Source organism: Perissodus microlepis, chromosome 9, assembly GCF_051167445.1.
Source record: "Perissodus microlepis isolate ML-2025 ecotype Zambia chromosome 9, ASM5116744v1, whole genome shotgun sequence".
In the NCBI taxonomy this organism is placed as follows: Eukaryota; Metazoa; Chordata; class Actinopteri; order Cichliformes; family Cichlidae; genus Perissodus; species Perissodus microlepis.
The window spans coordinates 29,156,193-29,173,446 of NC_140469.1; the positions used below are offsets into that span (position 1 = coordinate 29,156,193).

General features: G+C 43.0%; 2 protein-coding genes across 4 annotated transcripts in view; both read left to right on the forward strand.

The window, feature by feature from the left end:
• Positions 1–233: 233 nt before the first annotated feature.
• Positions 234–7,609, forward strand: pdha1b (pyruvate dehydrogenase E1 subunit alpha 1b). 3 transcript variants are annotated; one of them, XM_084940140.1, is made up of 13 exons: positions 234–381; positions 1,461–1,481; positions 2,387–2,539; positions 3,760–3,825; positions 4,309–4,482; positions 4,622–4,748; positions 4,839–4,930; positions 5,021–5,113; positions 5,349–5,504; positions 5,847–5,918; positions 6,135–6,202; positions 6,286–6,394; positions 6,493–7,609. In XM_084940140.1, the coding sequence occupies exons 1-13, from the start codon at positions 322–324 to the stop codon at positions 6,655–6,657; spliced, it is 1,356 nt and encodes a 451-aa protein (XP_084796266.1). In that variant the 5' UTR covers positions 234–321; the 3' UTR covers positions 6,658–7,609. The 3 variants fall into 3 exon arrangements, with proteins under 3 accessions (XP_084796266.1, XP_084796264.1, XP_084796265.1); XM_084940138.1 differs by lacking the exon at positions 2,387–2,539 and having other exon boundaries at positions 236–381; XM_084940139.1 differs by lacking the exons at positions 1,461–1,481; positions 2,387–2,539 and having other exon boundaries at positions 236–381.
• Positions 7,610–9,218: 1,609 nt separating this feature from the next.
• The window catches only part of rps6ka3b (ribosomal protein S6 kinase A3b), a 67,116-nt gene continuing 59,080 nt past the window's right edge, over positions 9,219–17,254 (forward strand). The window contains exon 1 of the mRNA XM_084940021.1: positions 9,219–9,636. Coding sequence (XP_084796147.1) covers positions 9,574–9,636 — 63 coding nt within the window. The 5' untranslated portion in view covers positions 9,219–9,573. The remainder of the gene's footprint in view (positions 9,637–17,254) is intronic.

The following is a 17,254-nucleotide window of genomic DNA, read 5'->3' on the forward strand; positions in this document are numbered from 1 at the left end:
ATCTCTGTTATTAAAAAATAATTTCCCAAACAAAAAAATAAAATAATGAACTATTTATTTAATCTATCGTTGAGTGGAGGCTACAGGTCGAGCCAGAGTTTAAAATTAATTACTAACGTTTAACTTGTTAAAATAAATTACAATGATTAGCGATTAAGCGTAATAGTGGGGTGTAAACATGCCTCTCTAGTTGTCGTCTAGCTATAAATACTGAGCGGAACCAATGTTGTGTGGGACTGTGGGAGTCGGCGCCGTTTTCTGCTAACACGGAGCATCCTTCGTTAATCCTCTCCGGGCTCCGGTCGTCTCCGTGTGTGTAGCATGAAAACCATGTTAGCCATTATCTCTAACGCACTGTGCAGGATGACCGGCAGGAATGCGGTGAGTTTTCGGGGGTTGGTGTGGACACGGAGGCCACGTTGTGTGCCGGGGCCGGTCCGCGCTAACCATTAGCTCGCTTTGTACTGTTTAGCTTGGAGGGGGGCTGACCTTGTTAGCGGGAGCTAACATTAGCACTGGTGGCTGGTTTGAGTTCTTATTTGCAGTTTGCATGTTGCGGTGAAAGAATGGGTTATTCATGCTCTCATGTGATTGGCTGACTGGAAGGAAGCATGCATGAATGCAGTGACATGGCTACAGTCGGGGTGCTAGCTCTTTACCTCTCTCTAACCCTGAATATGTTATTGGTGGTCTGCCTTCCTCACACAGCACGGAGAGCTTGTACTGCCACGCAGGCGCTGATGTGATCAATACCGACCAGCATGGGCGCTTAAACACGGAAGGCGGGCGAACGAAATATTAGGAACATATTTGAAATGCAGTATAGGGGCTTCTGTGAGTGCATCATGCAAATGTAAACCTCTCACTTTGCTCTCAGGTGTGCTACCTCCAGTGTTTGTCTCTAAAACGTTTGAGCATGGCGCACGTTTTGAGAAAGTAGACACAGTTACATGCTTTAAAATTTTATATATATGATGGGCTAAAGAAGCCATTACTATGGCTTCATAGTACACTTCGTTTAGTTTCCCATGCTCAAATATAAACTTTTAGATGACATGAGATGTAAACAGGATGCTAGACTTCCTTCGTGGTTCAAAATCGGGCCAATCAAGAGATGCTGGGTCAGTTTAAAACACATCAGCGCCTCCCTGTGGGTCAGTAGGACTGGCAGCAGCATGTCCCGTGTTTGTTGTGGTGCATCATTTACAGAAGCTTCCTACAGGCACTGCTTTACTAATCATATCATCCAGAATGAGATGAAGAAAAAGCTGAAAATGCCTCAGTCGAGTCTCACGCTTGCCTGTGGGAATCCAGTTCCCTTTTCCGCTGGTGCTCACTCCTACCCTCCGGCCTCCCTGCTGTTTTTATTCACACACAAACTCACTCAAAGACTCCCCATTCATTTTTCGCTTCTCTCCCTCTCCCTCCTCTCCCACCTCTCCCCGTTGGCTGAACCCTAGGGAGCCCAAACAGTGTCTGAGGTAAGCAGCTGCTGATGTTTGTCTGCAGGCTCCGTTCTGCTGTGGTGGTGGTGGTTCCCAGGGAGCTAACTGAAGTGCAGCTAAAAGAATCGCTGTAGTGTTTGCAATGATTCTCCTCATTGGTGTGGAGTGTTTGTAGTTCTTTATAGTCTTTGAGTCTTTTTTCATTTAACACGTTCATTCCACATTTGTTTGCTGTTTATTTCCTAAAACATTAATTTCACACTGGTACAACATTAAGCTGAATTTTCAGCACCTAAATAAACAGGTATCACTTCCCCCAGATTTGGGTAGCCGTGAATCAACTTTGAGTCATTACGAAAAAAACAAACAAAAATGATCTTAAACCTGCCAAAATAACAAATGTCAGGGTTCATTTATCATTAATGTTGTTTGTTAATAACATTAAATTAATAATAAAATAAAAATCAATCCTGAAATGATAAAATTAAAATGACTTGTAAGAACAGTAATGCATCAATTAAATGAAGAGAGAAAATGAGTAAAATTATAAACAAAGTAATACGTGATAATGTTCATTTAAAAAGGCAAAATAACATATTTTAAAATCAGTTTCATAAAATGTTCTTATTTGTTCTTAAGCTGCAAAGATATTCATTAACAATGATTAAAAAAACAGCTATAAAGCCTCTAATCTACATAAATGGCTTTACTGGTGCTGAAGTGATTAATCTGGGATTACAGATGTTGTGCTTGTGTGAAATACGAGGTGTTGTGTGAACACGTTGGGCTGGTTTCAGTCTGTGTCCCCTCTGTGTGTCATCTTTTTAGACTCCACCTGTCATGTCTCTCTCTGTCTAGCTACAGCTCCTCTCTCACCTGTAGAGCTCCACTGGGCGTGCTCTGTGCTCTGGTCTGATTGGTTGGCTCCTTTTGTTCCCCAGCTACTGACTGACCTGTCAGAGTTTGTTGATCTAACATCGCCGGCGGCGCCCGCCTCTGCACAGACCCAGCGGCTTCCACCTAAACCGCCTCCAACAGCAGTCAGTACTAGAGCAGCGTCTGCGCTGTTAGTTAGCAGCTGTGCTGACAGACCAGTAAGGACTTGTGAAGCTTCCTCCATGTCTGCTGCCTGCTCACTAACAGGGCCGGGGAACCTAACCAGAGCTGCTGCATGGATGGATATGTATGAATTAAGAACAAATGACCCTATATGCACCGACATGTCTCGTTAATGCTGCACTCAGAGCAGTGCAAAGCAGGGAGATTTCTTTGATCCCAAAAATGAGGTGGAAAAAAAAAATTGATCAGCTGTTTCTTATTTTAAACATGGTTACGTTTCCAGAATTTCATAACTGGTGCATTCCCAGTCAAAATGATTCCATAAATTGTGGGAAGTGTGTTTTCCTTTGTTTTTAAATGGCTCTGGGACCATTGGGTAACTGTTTTATGGGTTAATTGTCAAACAAGGGCTTCTACTAACTCCTCCTGATCTATAAATCTGTCCCATATCTTTGATCATTTGATTATAAAAGTCAGAAAATTACCTAGAAAACTTAAATTTATCATTTTAATGGATTTATCAGAACTATTTCTTTCTCTTGGTCTTTAAGTGTTAAATCCTACGTGCACATTATACTTTCATGAGCTAAAATGATCCCGGACAAACTGGCGCTCCTCGTTGGGCCCGTCCGCACCAGGTCTGCTGCCAATTTTTTATTTTTATTTATTTATTTTTTTTTCCCCGTGGGCAACCTCACCAAAATATTTCACCTCTTCATTCACCTGAAGAGGTGACTGTGCACGTTAACATGACTGATCTGTGTACAGTAAAAGCAGCAATGGTTATGTGCAAGTCTGCAGCTTGCAGGGCTGCAGCTGAGCACAGCTTTGAGTAATTGTTTTGTCTGTAAAATATCAGACCATAGAAATGCCTCTAAGGGTCTTATTGAAGAACTAAATTACCTTTATTAATTAACTCTGTCCATCGGTGCACACGTGGTGCAGGACAAAAGAGGAGTCTATCAGACTGTTGAAGGGCCTGTTCAGTAAAAACCACAGTGCATTATTGGACTGGGTTTGTTCTCCCTCCCTGTTACTGACCTCCACAGTGTCACAGATTACTGAAGGTTAGTGTGTGTGTGTGTGTGTGTGTGTGAACCACCTGATCCCACTAACCCCGCCTCGCTCCTCCCCCTGCTCTGATGAGGAGGGCAGCCGTCGCGCTGCTCAGTGTGGAAGACCTGTGACCGCTTTAAGTCGTGTTGTGATGCTGCAGTGATGGAAACACTGTTTGTTGATTGTGTTTGTGTTCCAGGGAGCCAGAGTTGTTGTCTCCCGCTCCTTCGCTGACTTCACACCCCAGGCGACCTTTGACATCAAGGTGGGCACAAACGAGAATCACTAATGGCAATCGCAGACTGAAGGAAGGGAATTTTTACCCCCATAAAACTGCAATCTGTTAAACATCTTAGTCGATACTGAATGTAGCTCAGAAGAACGTAACATAAAGATGGCCAGATGAAACTTATCAGGGTTAATGCACAAACTGTCCTTTCAGATAAAATATCATGGCTATATTTGTAAAGTTGATTCTGCTGTCAAACTCTGAATCAAATCACATCAGCAATAGTTTCAGTGTCATGATCATCAGCACGAGTCCACTCAGGGATCTGTATTCTGGCCTGAAAGACTACAGGAGGTTCAGCACTGTTGACGGATTCAGCAGTAAATTAATAAATGTGCTAATCTTTGGTTCAGGTCTGGATTTGTGTAGTTAATTAAAACTTCACTCAATTGTGGACCAGAAATGTAAAATCTTTGGTTTGGTTTTCTTCAGTTTCTGGTGTTTTTGTTTTTGGTGTAGAAATGCGACCTGCACCGCCTGGAGGAGGGCCCCCCGGTGAAGGCAGAGCTGACGAGGGAGCAGGGCCTGCAGTATTACCGCACCATGCAGACGGTGAGGCGCATGGAGCTCAAAGCTGACCAGCTCTACAAGCAGAAGATCATCAGAGGCTTCTGTCACCTGTACGACGGACAGGTATCAGCGCCTACAGGCCAGGAACACAATTCATTTATATTGCATCCAAATCTCAGTGCATGCAAGAACATTTAGACAAAACCAAAACAAACATCAGTTTGTGTGTGGTGAGATGCAGAACATGTGGTTTCTCCTGCAGGAAGCGTGTGCTGCAGGCATCGAGGCCGCCATCAACCCCTCGGACCACCTGATCACTGCGTACCGCGCCCACGGGTACACGTACACCCGCGGCGTCTCTCTTAAAGAGATCCTCGCCGAGCTCACAGGTGAGAGCGAGAGGAAGGTATTACAGTCTGAACATGTGCACGTCTGAAGTGGATCTTAGTCTCATCTTCACTTTTATTTGTGCTCCTCAGGTCGTAGAGGGGGCGTGGCCAAAGGGAAAGGGGGCTCGATGCACATGTACGCTCCACATTTCTATGGAGGCAACGGCATCGTGGGCGCACAGGTGAGCACATTTAAAAAGCCTCTCACACCTGCACGTCTCCATAGTTAAACACTCGTTACAGTTTCAGTAACTCACCTGTGAACTGTGCAGGTACCTTTGGGAGCAGGCATCGCTCTCGCCTGCCAGTACCAAGGCAACAACCAGGTGTGCGTTACGCTCTATGGAGACGGAGCAGCCAATCAGGTAAGATTTTTAAAAAATTAATAAATAAATAAATATGTCCTTGTAGGTTGGAGTTGGAATAAGGAAAGGGTGATCTCACCCTCACTCTCTTTTATCCATTTAAGAAATATCACTAAACTCATGACTGTCTCAAAGTGAGCTGGAGAGGCTGCAGTTCTGCGTTGTTTACGTGGTTCAGCTGTGTGCTTTTAATACCTCTGTAAAGCACTTTGTGACTCCTCTCTGATCCAATCAGGGCCAGCTCTTTGAGTCTTACAACATGGCCGCTCTGTGGAAGCTGCCGTGCATCTTCATCTGCGAGAACAACAAGTACGGCATGGGGACATCAGTGGAGAGAGCTGCAGCCAGCACCGACTACTACAAGAGGGGAGACTTCATACCTGGACTCAGAGTGAGACACTAACACATTAAAGCTGCAGGGCGAGGTTAAACATGGCGGGTAAATGTGCCGGTCCTGGGCAGCGGCTGCAGTGTGTCTGATGACTGTACACTGCCGCTGCCCGTTTGGACCCAGACTATAACAGGAAGAGGCTGAGAGTCTGTCCTGGCAGTTGCAGGTGTGAGCATGCATACAGCTGTCTGATGCTCATGTATGATACTGCGTACAAACACACTGGAACGCAGGGGTCGCTGCAGGGGTCGCTGCAGGGGTCGCTGCAGGGGTCGCTGCAGGGGTCGCTTCTCTGTGCTTAGAGGTGTGCCAATGGTCAGGTTTCTCTCTGCTCTCCTGCAGGTGGATGGGATGGATGTCCTGTGCGTCAGAGAGGCTGCACAGTTTGCTGCAGATCACTGCAGAGCTGGAAAGGTGAGGGTTTAGATTTAAAAAAAAAATTAAATTAAATAAAAATTAAATAACAATCTCTGTGCTGCACTCAGTTATTCATACATGTGAAGGTAGAAGTCCATGGACACCCACAGGCTTTAATTTTGAAGGGTTCTCGTGGTGGAGAGTTTCCTGTAGGATCTCTAAAAGGCTCCAATGTTTCAGAGCATCGATGTGAAGCAGCACTTTGTGTTTCAGGGTCCCATCATAATGGAGCTGCAGACCTACCGTTACCATGGACACAGCATGAGTGACCCAGGTGTCAGGTGAGTTACCTTTCTAAGTCTGGATTTACCGGACCCTGGGAGAGTTGTGATTTTTCTGAGTAATTTGGTTTGACCTCCTGCAGCTACCGTACCCGCGAGGAGATTCAGGAGGTCCGCAGTAAGAGCGACCCCATCTCCATGCTGAAGGAGCGCATGCTCAGCCACAACATGGCGTCTGTAGAGGAGTTCAAGGTGAGAGCGTCCAGACAGCAGTGATACATTCACAGCTTCAAACCGTTTTAAATGTTGGCAGCTGCAGGGATTACAGCACCTGATTTCTCTCCCGTCAGGAAATCGACATCGAGATCCGTAAGCAGGTGGAGGAGGCGACTCAGTTCGCCACCTCGGACCCGGAGCCGCCGCTGGAGGAGTTATGCAACCACATCTTCTCCAACAACCCGCTGCTGGAGGTGCGCGGGACAAACCCCTGGTCCAAGCTCAAGTCTGTCAGCTAGACTCAGACCACACACTCAACCTTTATCGCTCACACATTCAGCACCTTCCCCCTTGACTTTAGGTCTCAGCACCTTCACGGGACTTTGAAGTTTTTCCTTGAAACCTGTCAGTGTTATTTATAGTTTACTGTATAACTGAGATATTATTCGTGGTGGAGCCAGAGGTGTTGGACAGGATAATGCTGTACATGCTGCACTGTAAACGCACAAATCCCAACATCTGACATGGAAACGTGTCCGTTAGAAACCTTCTCTATGTTTATCCTGCATTTTAAACCCTTAGGAGACTTTTAAATGTTCCAAACTTGTGTAGATATTCCCTCAGAAGTGTGACTTTAAACTTGGGAAATGCAAATGTGATGGATTTTTCTGGTAGTAACTGTTTTTAATGAGGAGTCGCAGCCTGAGCTTCATTCCAGAGCAGTCCTCATCTGAAGCAGGTTCAGTGTCCAGGATAAGGACACAATATTAATGTATGTAACCATAAAATGGCTCTAAAAATGTGTTTATAAGCTGAAGATGAAAGCAAGACTTTAGTCTCTCAATGCTTTAGGGCCTCTCACTATCTGCACACTGAGGTCTGCAGGATCTTTTAGGAATAGGTTTTTGTTTTGTTTTTCATAGATATGGTTGGTTTTTCCAACCAAACAGTAAAATGACCTTTTCTGCCCCTTTTGAAAGATGAATAAATAATAATAATCGAGCTGCTTGACTCGACTACTGACGAGACAAACATCTGGACTTGTGTGGGGAAACTGAAGCTGGCAACTGGATGCACTACATTTGAGACTTTCTGGGCACTTTATGAATTTAAAGGAGTCTGTTATAAGATCTTTCCTCTGTGTTCTTTAAAGTTTACTGTATCTGAGCCTGTACAGATATAAAGCTTTCTTATTTACCTGTCTGAATGGTGGAAACTGAATGTTGTGAAATAAAACGACTTTAAAGCAAAGTGGAAACGTGTTTGTGTTTGAATCATATTTTATTGCTCAGCTGTCAAATGTGGTTACAAAGTAATGCTTCAAATATGACTCAATAGTTGATGAAACTAAAGGAAATCCATGAGCTGTGTTCAGTTGTTCCATCCTCAACCACTAGATGTCACTATCGGGCTGAAAACCTGCTCAAAACTAAAGATTTATTTATTTATTTATTTTCATTTTAATTAGAGTAAAATTGTCCCCCGGCTTTATGCTGGTTTATTGTCAGCTTCATAATATAAAAATGAACATGTCTGGACTTTTTTATTCCTTCTATTGTCGCTTTATTAAAGCTTTATGAACGAAATTCATGCTCGACTCCGACAAACATTAAATGCTGTAAATTTAAACCACTGAAAAGTTGTCACAGAAGAAAACAGAAAAAATGACAAAAGTATTCAAAACTGGATTTTGTAGCGACGCACAGCTTTAAGGAAACGATGCGGTGCATCCAGGAGTACGTTCATGAGGTTCTTTGTGTTGTTTGTTTTTGGTTATTGTGTAGTTTTTGATCTCGTTTTGTGTACTTCAGAAGTCATTTTCCTTTCTGTGCTCGTGTTTCTCGTTTTTGTGAGAATATATTATATTATATGTATATTTCGAGTGGTTTATGGTCACTGCATAGTTTTGGTCAGTGTTCATTTGTAATTTTTTCTGGTAACTTGGCATTTCATAGGTTTTCACACATTTATGTTGTCCTGGAGCTTTTTTTAGTGGTTTATTTATTTTGTGGTTCACTACAGTATAGTTGGAATAACTATAGGGCTGTGGGCTGTTTGTGGACATTTAGCAGGTTTTTGTGGTCTCAGTATTTCTGAGGGTGGTTTTGTGCAGATGTTGTATATTTTTATGGTAATTTGTTTCATGTCTGGGTCATTTGTGACTGTTTTGGACATTTTGTAGTCATTTTGCGGCTGCTGGTGTATCACTTTGTATGTGTTTACTGATTTTGCATATTTGACTTTTGTTGTCATTTAGAGTAGGTTTGTGGTTATTTTGTTTACATTTGGCTGCTTTATTTTACATCTTTTGGTGCAATTTGCCATATTATTGTTGGATTGTCATCATTTTGCAGGTTTTTTTATTTGTATTTTGTGTACTTTGATGGGTTTTTATGGGGTTACGTGGCTTATTTTGGATAGTTTGTGGTCATTTCGAATATCTTTGGGATACTTTTTGTATTTTGTGCTACTTTTTATGTTTTGTGGTCATGTAGCTCCTTGTTCGACAATTTAAAGTAATTTTGCATATTTTGGGGGGTAATATTTTGTATTTTATGCTACTGCTTCGTGTTTTGGGTTCACGTGGCTTAATTTACAGGTCGTTTAAGGTCGTTTTACATACTTTGTGTGATTGTGTGAGGCACTTTGGCGCCACACTGTTAGGCTTTATCGGTAAAAATAATCATTAACAAAACAACACCGCCTGAGTGATGAATCGCAGACTGTTTATTCATAAGTTCAGATACGTGCTCGTTCACTCTTTTATTACCTAAGTGAGAATGCCGCCTGTCGTCGTGACGTAGTTGTGACGCAGCGCTCTGACGGACAGGTAAGCCGACACCGGCCGCCATATTGGGAAAGAACGGAAGTGAGAGAGGGAGAGGTGGAGGTAGAGAGAAACGGAGATAAGTCAATCAGTTTCCGAAAAAGGGCGTCCTCCTCCCCCTCCTCCTCCTCTTCGTCTCTCCGGAGGAAGGGGCGGTCTCAGCGCCGCGGCAGATCCGGAATTAGCCCTTGTTCGCTCGGCTCCGTTCGGTCGGTTGGTCGGTCGGTTCGGTTCCTGCCGACGCTGAAAGTGGACTACTACCTTCAAACATTTTCTTTAAAGAATAAGAGCGAGGAGAAACAGGAGAGAAAGCGTCCGGAGCGAGGGAGGTACGAGCAGCAGAAAAGAGGAATAACAGAAGAAGAAAGAAAAGTAGGGGCAGAAGAAGATGCCTCTGGCTCAGCTGGCGGACCCCTGGCAGAAGATGCCGCTGGGGAGGACGGCTGGAGAGGTGAGCACACTTTGGTTTGTCCTGCTGTCACACTGACTGACAGCTGACTGGGGGCTGCAGTCACAGCAGCAGCTTTTAGGGGGTAAAAACAAAAAACACAGCACAAAGAAAAGCGCCTTTAAGTCTCTGTCAGGCAGAGGCAGCTGCTCCCAAACACAGCACAAACTACCGTGAGACCACTCTGCAGGGAAATCTGTGCTTCAAGAAGCGCTGAACATGTGCTGGCAACGACAGAGTCACGATGAAGTGCTCAAACAGTAAGCTGACAATGTCATCAAGGACGAAAACACGAAATTACATTGCATTTATATTTACAGCAGCTGCGAAGTGACTGCAGGGATAATTATTTTTATGACCCTAAATTGGACCGTAAACTCTGGGAACATCTGTTTATTTCCCTCTGAAGACACAAACATAAAGTCATTTTTATTGCAGAGATTTTACACCAGTTCAGGGGGCGCAGAAGTCCACCAAAGTGTTGTATAAGCTCCCAAATAAGCACAAAATTTTTTGCAGGAATGCCCTGGGTATGATCCAGTGTTAAATCAAGTGGTTTAAAATATCATAAATTGCAAAAATATTAAGGCACCTTTCAGGGTAATTAGATTTTTTAAGTTAAAGTCATTCTTCTTAGCAGCTAAACTATAACACAGACATAATTTTTACCCTAGAAAACTTCAGCAGGACTAAATTAGCTGGAATAAAACAACATAAAGTATCAAGCGATGACCCGAAGGCGCAAATATGTACTAATACTTTATGCACGAGTATTACAGTGGTACTACAGGGCACGGAAATACTATAAAGTACCACAACATCGCTATAAGCTGTTTCTGGTGTTTTAAATGTCATAAAGGACAAAAATGTGAAAAATTACATTGCATTATGGTTGACAGCACCAGTGACTATAGGGGCGTCAATTTGTCCCTAAAATTTGGTTGAAAACATTATAAAGCTCCAAAAAGATGAAGTTAGCTGCATTAAAACACGACGTAGATTAAGATGTGTTTACTCTAAACACCTGAACGTGGTGCACACCCTCCAGACATGTCACATTTGTGCAACAGGAAACCCTGAGCATGTGCTAGAATATTTTGGAATGACTAAAACAATAAACTAAAAGAAACCTGTCATGGACGCACGTCAGTGTCAGTTAAAAGAGACTGAAAGTGTGGTAAGAGACAAGCATATGAAATTAGACTGTATTAGTACTGCTGAGTGACTACAAGGACACTATTAGGACCCTAAATTGGATTTTAAATACCATAAAACTCTAAAAGGAAATCAGTTCATGTAAGTCTGAAGACACAAACACGAAGTAATATTCTGTGCAGAAATATTACACCAGCACAGTGTACAGTGGGCACAGAAGAACTATAAAGCTGGTGTTTCATTGAGAGGTTTAAAACGTCAGAAAGTACACAAATATGAAGGCAAATCAGATTGTATTATTACACAAACTCTATTTTAAATGAGATTTAAAGCAGCACAGAGCTCCAACAACTCCCCCTCTATTTTAACAACCATGCCAAGTCTCCTAAGATCAGTCTGTGGACATGCAAGGCTTTATTTCAAATACTAAAGCTGTTACAGCTCCTGCTCATTGCCTTAACTATTAGTCCAGTGTCAGAATATGCAGCTGTAGAGGTGCAGTAGTTAATGTCATGTTTGAGTGCTAAACCAGCGGCAACCAAATCTTAACCTCCTATAAGGACTTTACTTTGACCGCAAAATAGATTAAAAACCCAAGAAAAACTGTGTAATATGGTACAATATAGAAGTACTGCTCCAAATATTTCATTCATTTATATGAATCTCTCAGTAAACCGCGGGGTGCAGTTAAGGATCCTTAAAAGCACCGAAACACATGAAGCGATGTGTGATTATAAACCACACAGATTTCATAAAAAACTCTGCAGGAGTAGTTAGACGAGATTGAAAAAACCCAATAATGTTGCTACAGGAGTGTCATAGCTGTGTTAGTGTGAGATTGAAGGTGTTTTTAGGCACAAGCATGAGAGGGTAAAATCACTATTTGGTCCCACAAATGCCATAAAAGAGCTTTTGTCACCGTATTGGTTCAATGGTGTCAGCAGGAACATTACAGTGACTCTAAATCAGATTTAAAACCTACATAAAAATCCAATATCATTCAGTATAGGTATCAAGTTTTCCTCTAATACAAATAACATAAAGGCCCTATTGATTCTCTACCAGGAGTAGGCCTGCAATTACCCCAGGGGTACTTCTGCAGTAAAAAGAGTGTCCATGTAAATGTGAGCTCAGCTAAATAAAAAAAACCCTGAAATTATAATTAAATTAAAGAAGTTCAAGCTGAAAAACTAACAGTCAACTAAAACTACTTGATAAGCTGTTTAAACGAGCTGAAAATTTACTAAATGTAAGTTCATTCTTTAATTTTACACCTCAGACTCAGAGTTGGAGACCCCTCTTTTTCTCCAACTGGTTGCCAGAAGTTTCTGTCTGTCTTTAGGTGGAATAGGTTGCAAAGACTGTGCTGCAACCTCCTTGTGAGTTGATTGGTCACTAATGCACTGTAGAGCCCAACCAGCTTTTAAAGTTGATGCGATAATAATAATAAGTTGCAATAACATGTTGCAGACAGGGAAGCTTCAGAGTTCCCCCTTGTGCACTGACTGTGAAACATCAACACTCATGGTTGAAGGGTGTTTCTTCCATCTCTTCTTTAGTTTTAATTTCTTATTTATTGGCAGTTATAAAAGTTGATCCTGGCAAACAGCTAATATCTAAACAGCTAACAGCAACATGTCATAAGAGGAACCTGCACCAAAAACCTTCTTGTATTTATTTCGCTGCTTGCAGATCGATGCAGTTACCTGTTGTTTGCATGGATGACGCAGACTTGTCTGCAAGCACTCAGGCAGCAGTGAACAGGAAACAGAGAACGTTAATGTTGAAAGTAAAAGTTGTGGCTTACCACATTTCAATGACTCATTTCAAAAGGCACAACGTTGGTCTCTGTGTTGCACTTTTCATGGTTTCACGCGGCTCAGCAGGTAGTTGGTGAGTGTTTGCAGACAAGTCGGAGTGTTGTGATTTTCTGGGACAGACAGCCTGACATTTAAGAAGAAAATAGTCCTACTGTGTTTTTCGTACACACATGACATCATGATTATTTCTGGAATTGTTGTTTTCCTGAGCTTCTCATAAGAAGTGTCTCTCCACCTCGCTACATAAACACTTTGAGTGTAATTGATTCGCCATAAAAGAAACAAACTATACAATAAACATAGTTAAAAGATGGGTTTTAATGGTAGTACAATCATTTTAATGTTATGCAAACTTTCTTAAGGACACAATAACTGTACAGGTCACATCACCATCAGTCTCTAGGCCTGTGTGACTGGGGCGTCTGTTAGACCCACGCTGACAGGAGGCGACCATCTCTGCAGAGCCCTGCTGTTGTCATTGACGATGCTGATGGCTGACCCCGTCGTTAATAATGGACACTAACTGTTGTTTAACGTTGTGCGTTTTTACATGTTCTCCAGAAACAGTCAATGTGAAGTAAATCAGACACATATGGATTCCTTAATTTATTAGCGTAATTACAATTAATCAATAATGAAAATGATCCCTGAGGGATGTTAAATGAATAGCTTCTGTTTCTGTGCAGCTCTTCTGAAGCATTTCTGCGTGTTGTAAGAAACTGTGTGAGTGCTGTTTCATCACTGCAGCCGCACACACACAAGTGCACGCATGCTAGTTTCTGCATTTCGGCGACGACTGCAGACGTGCTCCGCTCTTTGTGTGCGCGCGCTGAAAGATGTTTGTCTTCAGGGCACCGATCCAAGTGAAGCATCCACTCAGCTTCACCTCTCACGCTTTTATCTGCGTCTTTTGTTGTCGTGGTGGCCTAGAAAAAGCTCTTACAGGCGCTTCTCCGCATGCCAAAAGGCTGAGAGGTGTAACACCGGGGTCAAAGGTCGGGCGTTATTGAGCAAAGCGGCAGCAGAACGATCCTGTCGGTCTGACAGTGGTGTGTAAAGATGCCGAGGGGGGAATACCAGGGGCAGGTGAGAGCTTGTTAGGTGGCGAGACAGAAAAAGAGGCGCTGACTGCAGTGACTCAGTAATTTCTGTGTGTGAGGGTTTATTACTCACGATCTGCCTACAGAGTGACACACACACACATTTCTCCATGCAGCCCTTGTGACACCTCATACAGGAAGTGGGGACACACACACACACACACGTAAGCTCTTCCTGAATCATGCAGCCACAGTGACACCGCCCTCTGCTCTTTATCAAGATTCAGAAACTTGTAGGAAGGAAGAACTGGAAAAAACCACACTCTCACACACTCTCACACACTCTCACACACTCTCACACACTCGTACACACTCGTACACACTCTCACACACTCGTACACACTCTCACACACTCTCACACACTCTCACACACTCTCACACACTCGTACACACTCTCACACACTCGTACACACTCTCACACACTCTCACACACTCGTACACACTCTCACACAGAAGCTGGTTTTGTTTCAGACTTGTATCTCAGGTTCAGGAGACAAAAGCTTTCTTTAGAGCAGCCGGTTTGAATCCGTAGTTTTTATTTGTTAAGCAACAACAAATAAATCAGGCAAATAAAAACGACTCCAAGAGCTTTCACACACTAACCTGCCGCGACCTTCACCAAAAATAACGCTCTGTCACGGCTGTAGTGACTGTCTGCCACCCTAACTCGCCGATAATCAGTGCTGGTGTCACTAAATGCCTCGTTGGCAGGTTGTTTCTGATCAGCGGTCTTCACCTGATGTCCAGCTCACATGCAGATAAACTCAAGATGATTCAGTATCTTTCAGAACCAACTTTATCAGCAATAAGGAGTAAAGGTGATTTAGCTGTCGCTCATGTTGTTGGGGAGGTACTTTGGCCCTCTCGTCTTTACAGCGTTGCTTCAGTTTATTTAAATTTGCTGATATTTTCTATGCACAGCTCACTTATGCCCCTTTTCCACTTCCACCTACCCTGGTGGGCACAACTCGAGTCAACTCTGCTGTACCCGGTTTCCATTGTTTTCTATTCCGATTAAGTACAACCCCAGTGTGGATGAGGTAGTTACAGCAACGCAGCCCAGAAGTATGCAACACAAACACAACACAACAATGGAGGACGTCAAGGCGATGGTGTACCAGCTGCTCGATGGTAAACATCTGCACCTCGTCGTCGGACCAAAGTGTTGGTTTGGGAGTGTTTCTCTCGTTGCCGGGTTTCAAAAACAGAAGGTGTGATTCTTGTGACTCATCCAATGATGTCACTCCCTGGCCAATCAGTGGGATGCAGTTCGTTGACGTTAGGTTTTCAGCTCCATTGGAACCCAAGCTGAGTAGCTTCTGTTTCAGCTGAGCTTTATCTGTCAGACAGATGATGATGACTGTGAGGTGCCCAGGGCCTGTGGCTGCAGAACAAGCCAAAATGTTCACACCTCCACCGCCGTGCTGAGGAGTTGGTATGAGGTGTTTGTGCTGGTATGTTGTGTTTTAGTCTCATCTGCTAAAGATTCTTGTGGTTTCTTCAGATAGAGCTTTAGCATAGTTGTTCAGTGTTTTTCTAATTCTGCTGTCGTGAACTTGAACGTTTAACCTTTAACTGAGGCCCGTCGAGTCTGAGATGTAGCTGTTATTTAATTAAATGCACCTGGTTTGATGCCAAACCCCTTAAATCCTATAGAAGAAGCAAGAGTGTGCTTACATTTTCACGGGACTGTAGAGAGACCTGTGAAAAACTTTATTTATTTTTTATATGATCGGATGTTTTCTTTCAGATTGCCTTTTATTAGCTTTGGTCATTTGAATTACGTAGCATAACTCTAGCTTAGGCCTCAGTCACACTGACCTAGACACCAGCCACCAACACCAACCAGAAAAGTGAGCGTTCACCGACATGTTTTAAAATGTGCAGCTTTAACCTTAAAAAGCAAATATTCTCCATTTTTAGCTCGTGTCACGCTTTTTCAAGTTTCACTACCGCACCACGAGCACCGAGCAGACAGGTTGGTGTCGTCAATGCAGACTGTGGTCAAACGTATTGTCGTGGTTGACTCTAGAGCAAGAAAAACCTCCCACAGCTCTAAAGAGCCTCGACCATTCAGGATTCTCCTGAAAGCCCCCCCACGAAGTCCAAAGAATGGACGTTTGTATTTAGCAGTTCTTTGGCATCTAAAAAATAAACTCTCCCAGATTCCTTCAGAGTATCTTATAAAGCCTCAACACCGAGGTGCTCCGTGAGCATTTCGTGAGCATATGAAGCATCCCGACAAACCGTCATGTTTACTTTATGTCCCCACCCAAGCCTGACATACCAGGATGTTTCAGCAAGCAGAACACGTTCGTTAGAGGTAGTCAAGCTCATCATCTCCAAGTGAGGCTTGCTTTGATATGTCCTGTTTAATCTGCACTTTTTTAAATAAACAAATACTTACCTAAGTTATTTTTCCAGTAAATGTGCACGTTTCTTTGTCTTAAATGCTACCAGCATTTAAAGCCTCTCCTCAGACTCTGGGATACATCTTAACATTTTGTTCTTTTATGCCAGACGTTCAGATCGATTATGTGACAAAGCCAGTGTCTCTCCAGAAACAAAATCCTGGTTATTCTTGGATGTCTGCAGGCTCTGCTGCTCCCTGTGATGGGACTCGACATCGGCACAGATATCCAGTTTCACTTTAATTCGATCATCTCCTGAAGATTCAGTTACAGCAGATAAATACCAGTATTAGAAACACTCACTTCTTCCATCTGTTAAGTGCAAGATTTGAGGTGGAATTAATTTCATTCTGGCAGCACAGAGGGCATTTTGATGTTTTGCAGGGAAACTAACCTCTAATTTAACCATAAGGTAACAAACAGGTACAAAAATAAATCGAGAAGATGTTTGTTTTAATAGAAAATGACATTTTTGTGTTCGTTTAATGCCTGATTGTCTCAGTTTTACACATTCTGTATTCCAAACTATTTGTAATAAGTATCTGCAGTCTAGCACAAATACACATGAATAAATAAAAAGAAAACACAGCAGCAAAGCTGTAACAAAAATAAAACTTGTAATGAAACCTGCTAACAGTGACATCTGGTAATAACTGACACATCGTTTTCAGAGTTGAAGTCAATCCATGTCGTTATGGTGAGTTTGGGTTGTGGTACAAATGAGCGGAGTCCCTGATCATCCAAATATACCTCCCTGATTGGTCCTCATCCACCTGCCTCACAGGCCTGGGTGTTGTTAGAAGGCGAGATCACAAAGCAGTGCATCCGCCATGAGAAAGATTTGCCTAGATTTGGTTTTGTCGTTATCGGAGAGTTACGGTAGACTTCATCGGACCGCAAGTAACAAGTGATAACATCAGTTTAACCATTTGAATAAACTTCTCTTTCCCTGCTTTTTGCTTTACTGAGAGCAGAAGTCGAGCTGTGCCGACTCCACAAGTTTTGACAACGCTCCAAAGAGCAGGCTGGCACGCCAGGAATGTTTGGCTTTCTCTGCCTTGAAGTGCCTCCGTAAAGGTTCAGCGGGATGGAGGTCAGGTGACGGTGGAGGAAATTCCACGACAATCTTTTCAGT

Coding starts and splice junctions, on each gene's coding strand:
- pdha1b (XM_084940140.1), top strand. CDS start 322: ATGAAAACCATGTTAGCCATTATCTCTAACGCACTGTGCAGGATGACC. Junction 382..1,460: donor GGATGACCGGCAGGAATGCG/GTGAGTTTTCGG, acceptor GCTGAACCCTAG/GGAGCCCAAACAGTGTCTGA. Junction 6,203..6,285: donor ATGAGTGACCCAGGTGTCAG/GTGAGTTACCTT, acceptor GACCTCCTGCAG/CTACCGTACCCGCGAGGAGA.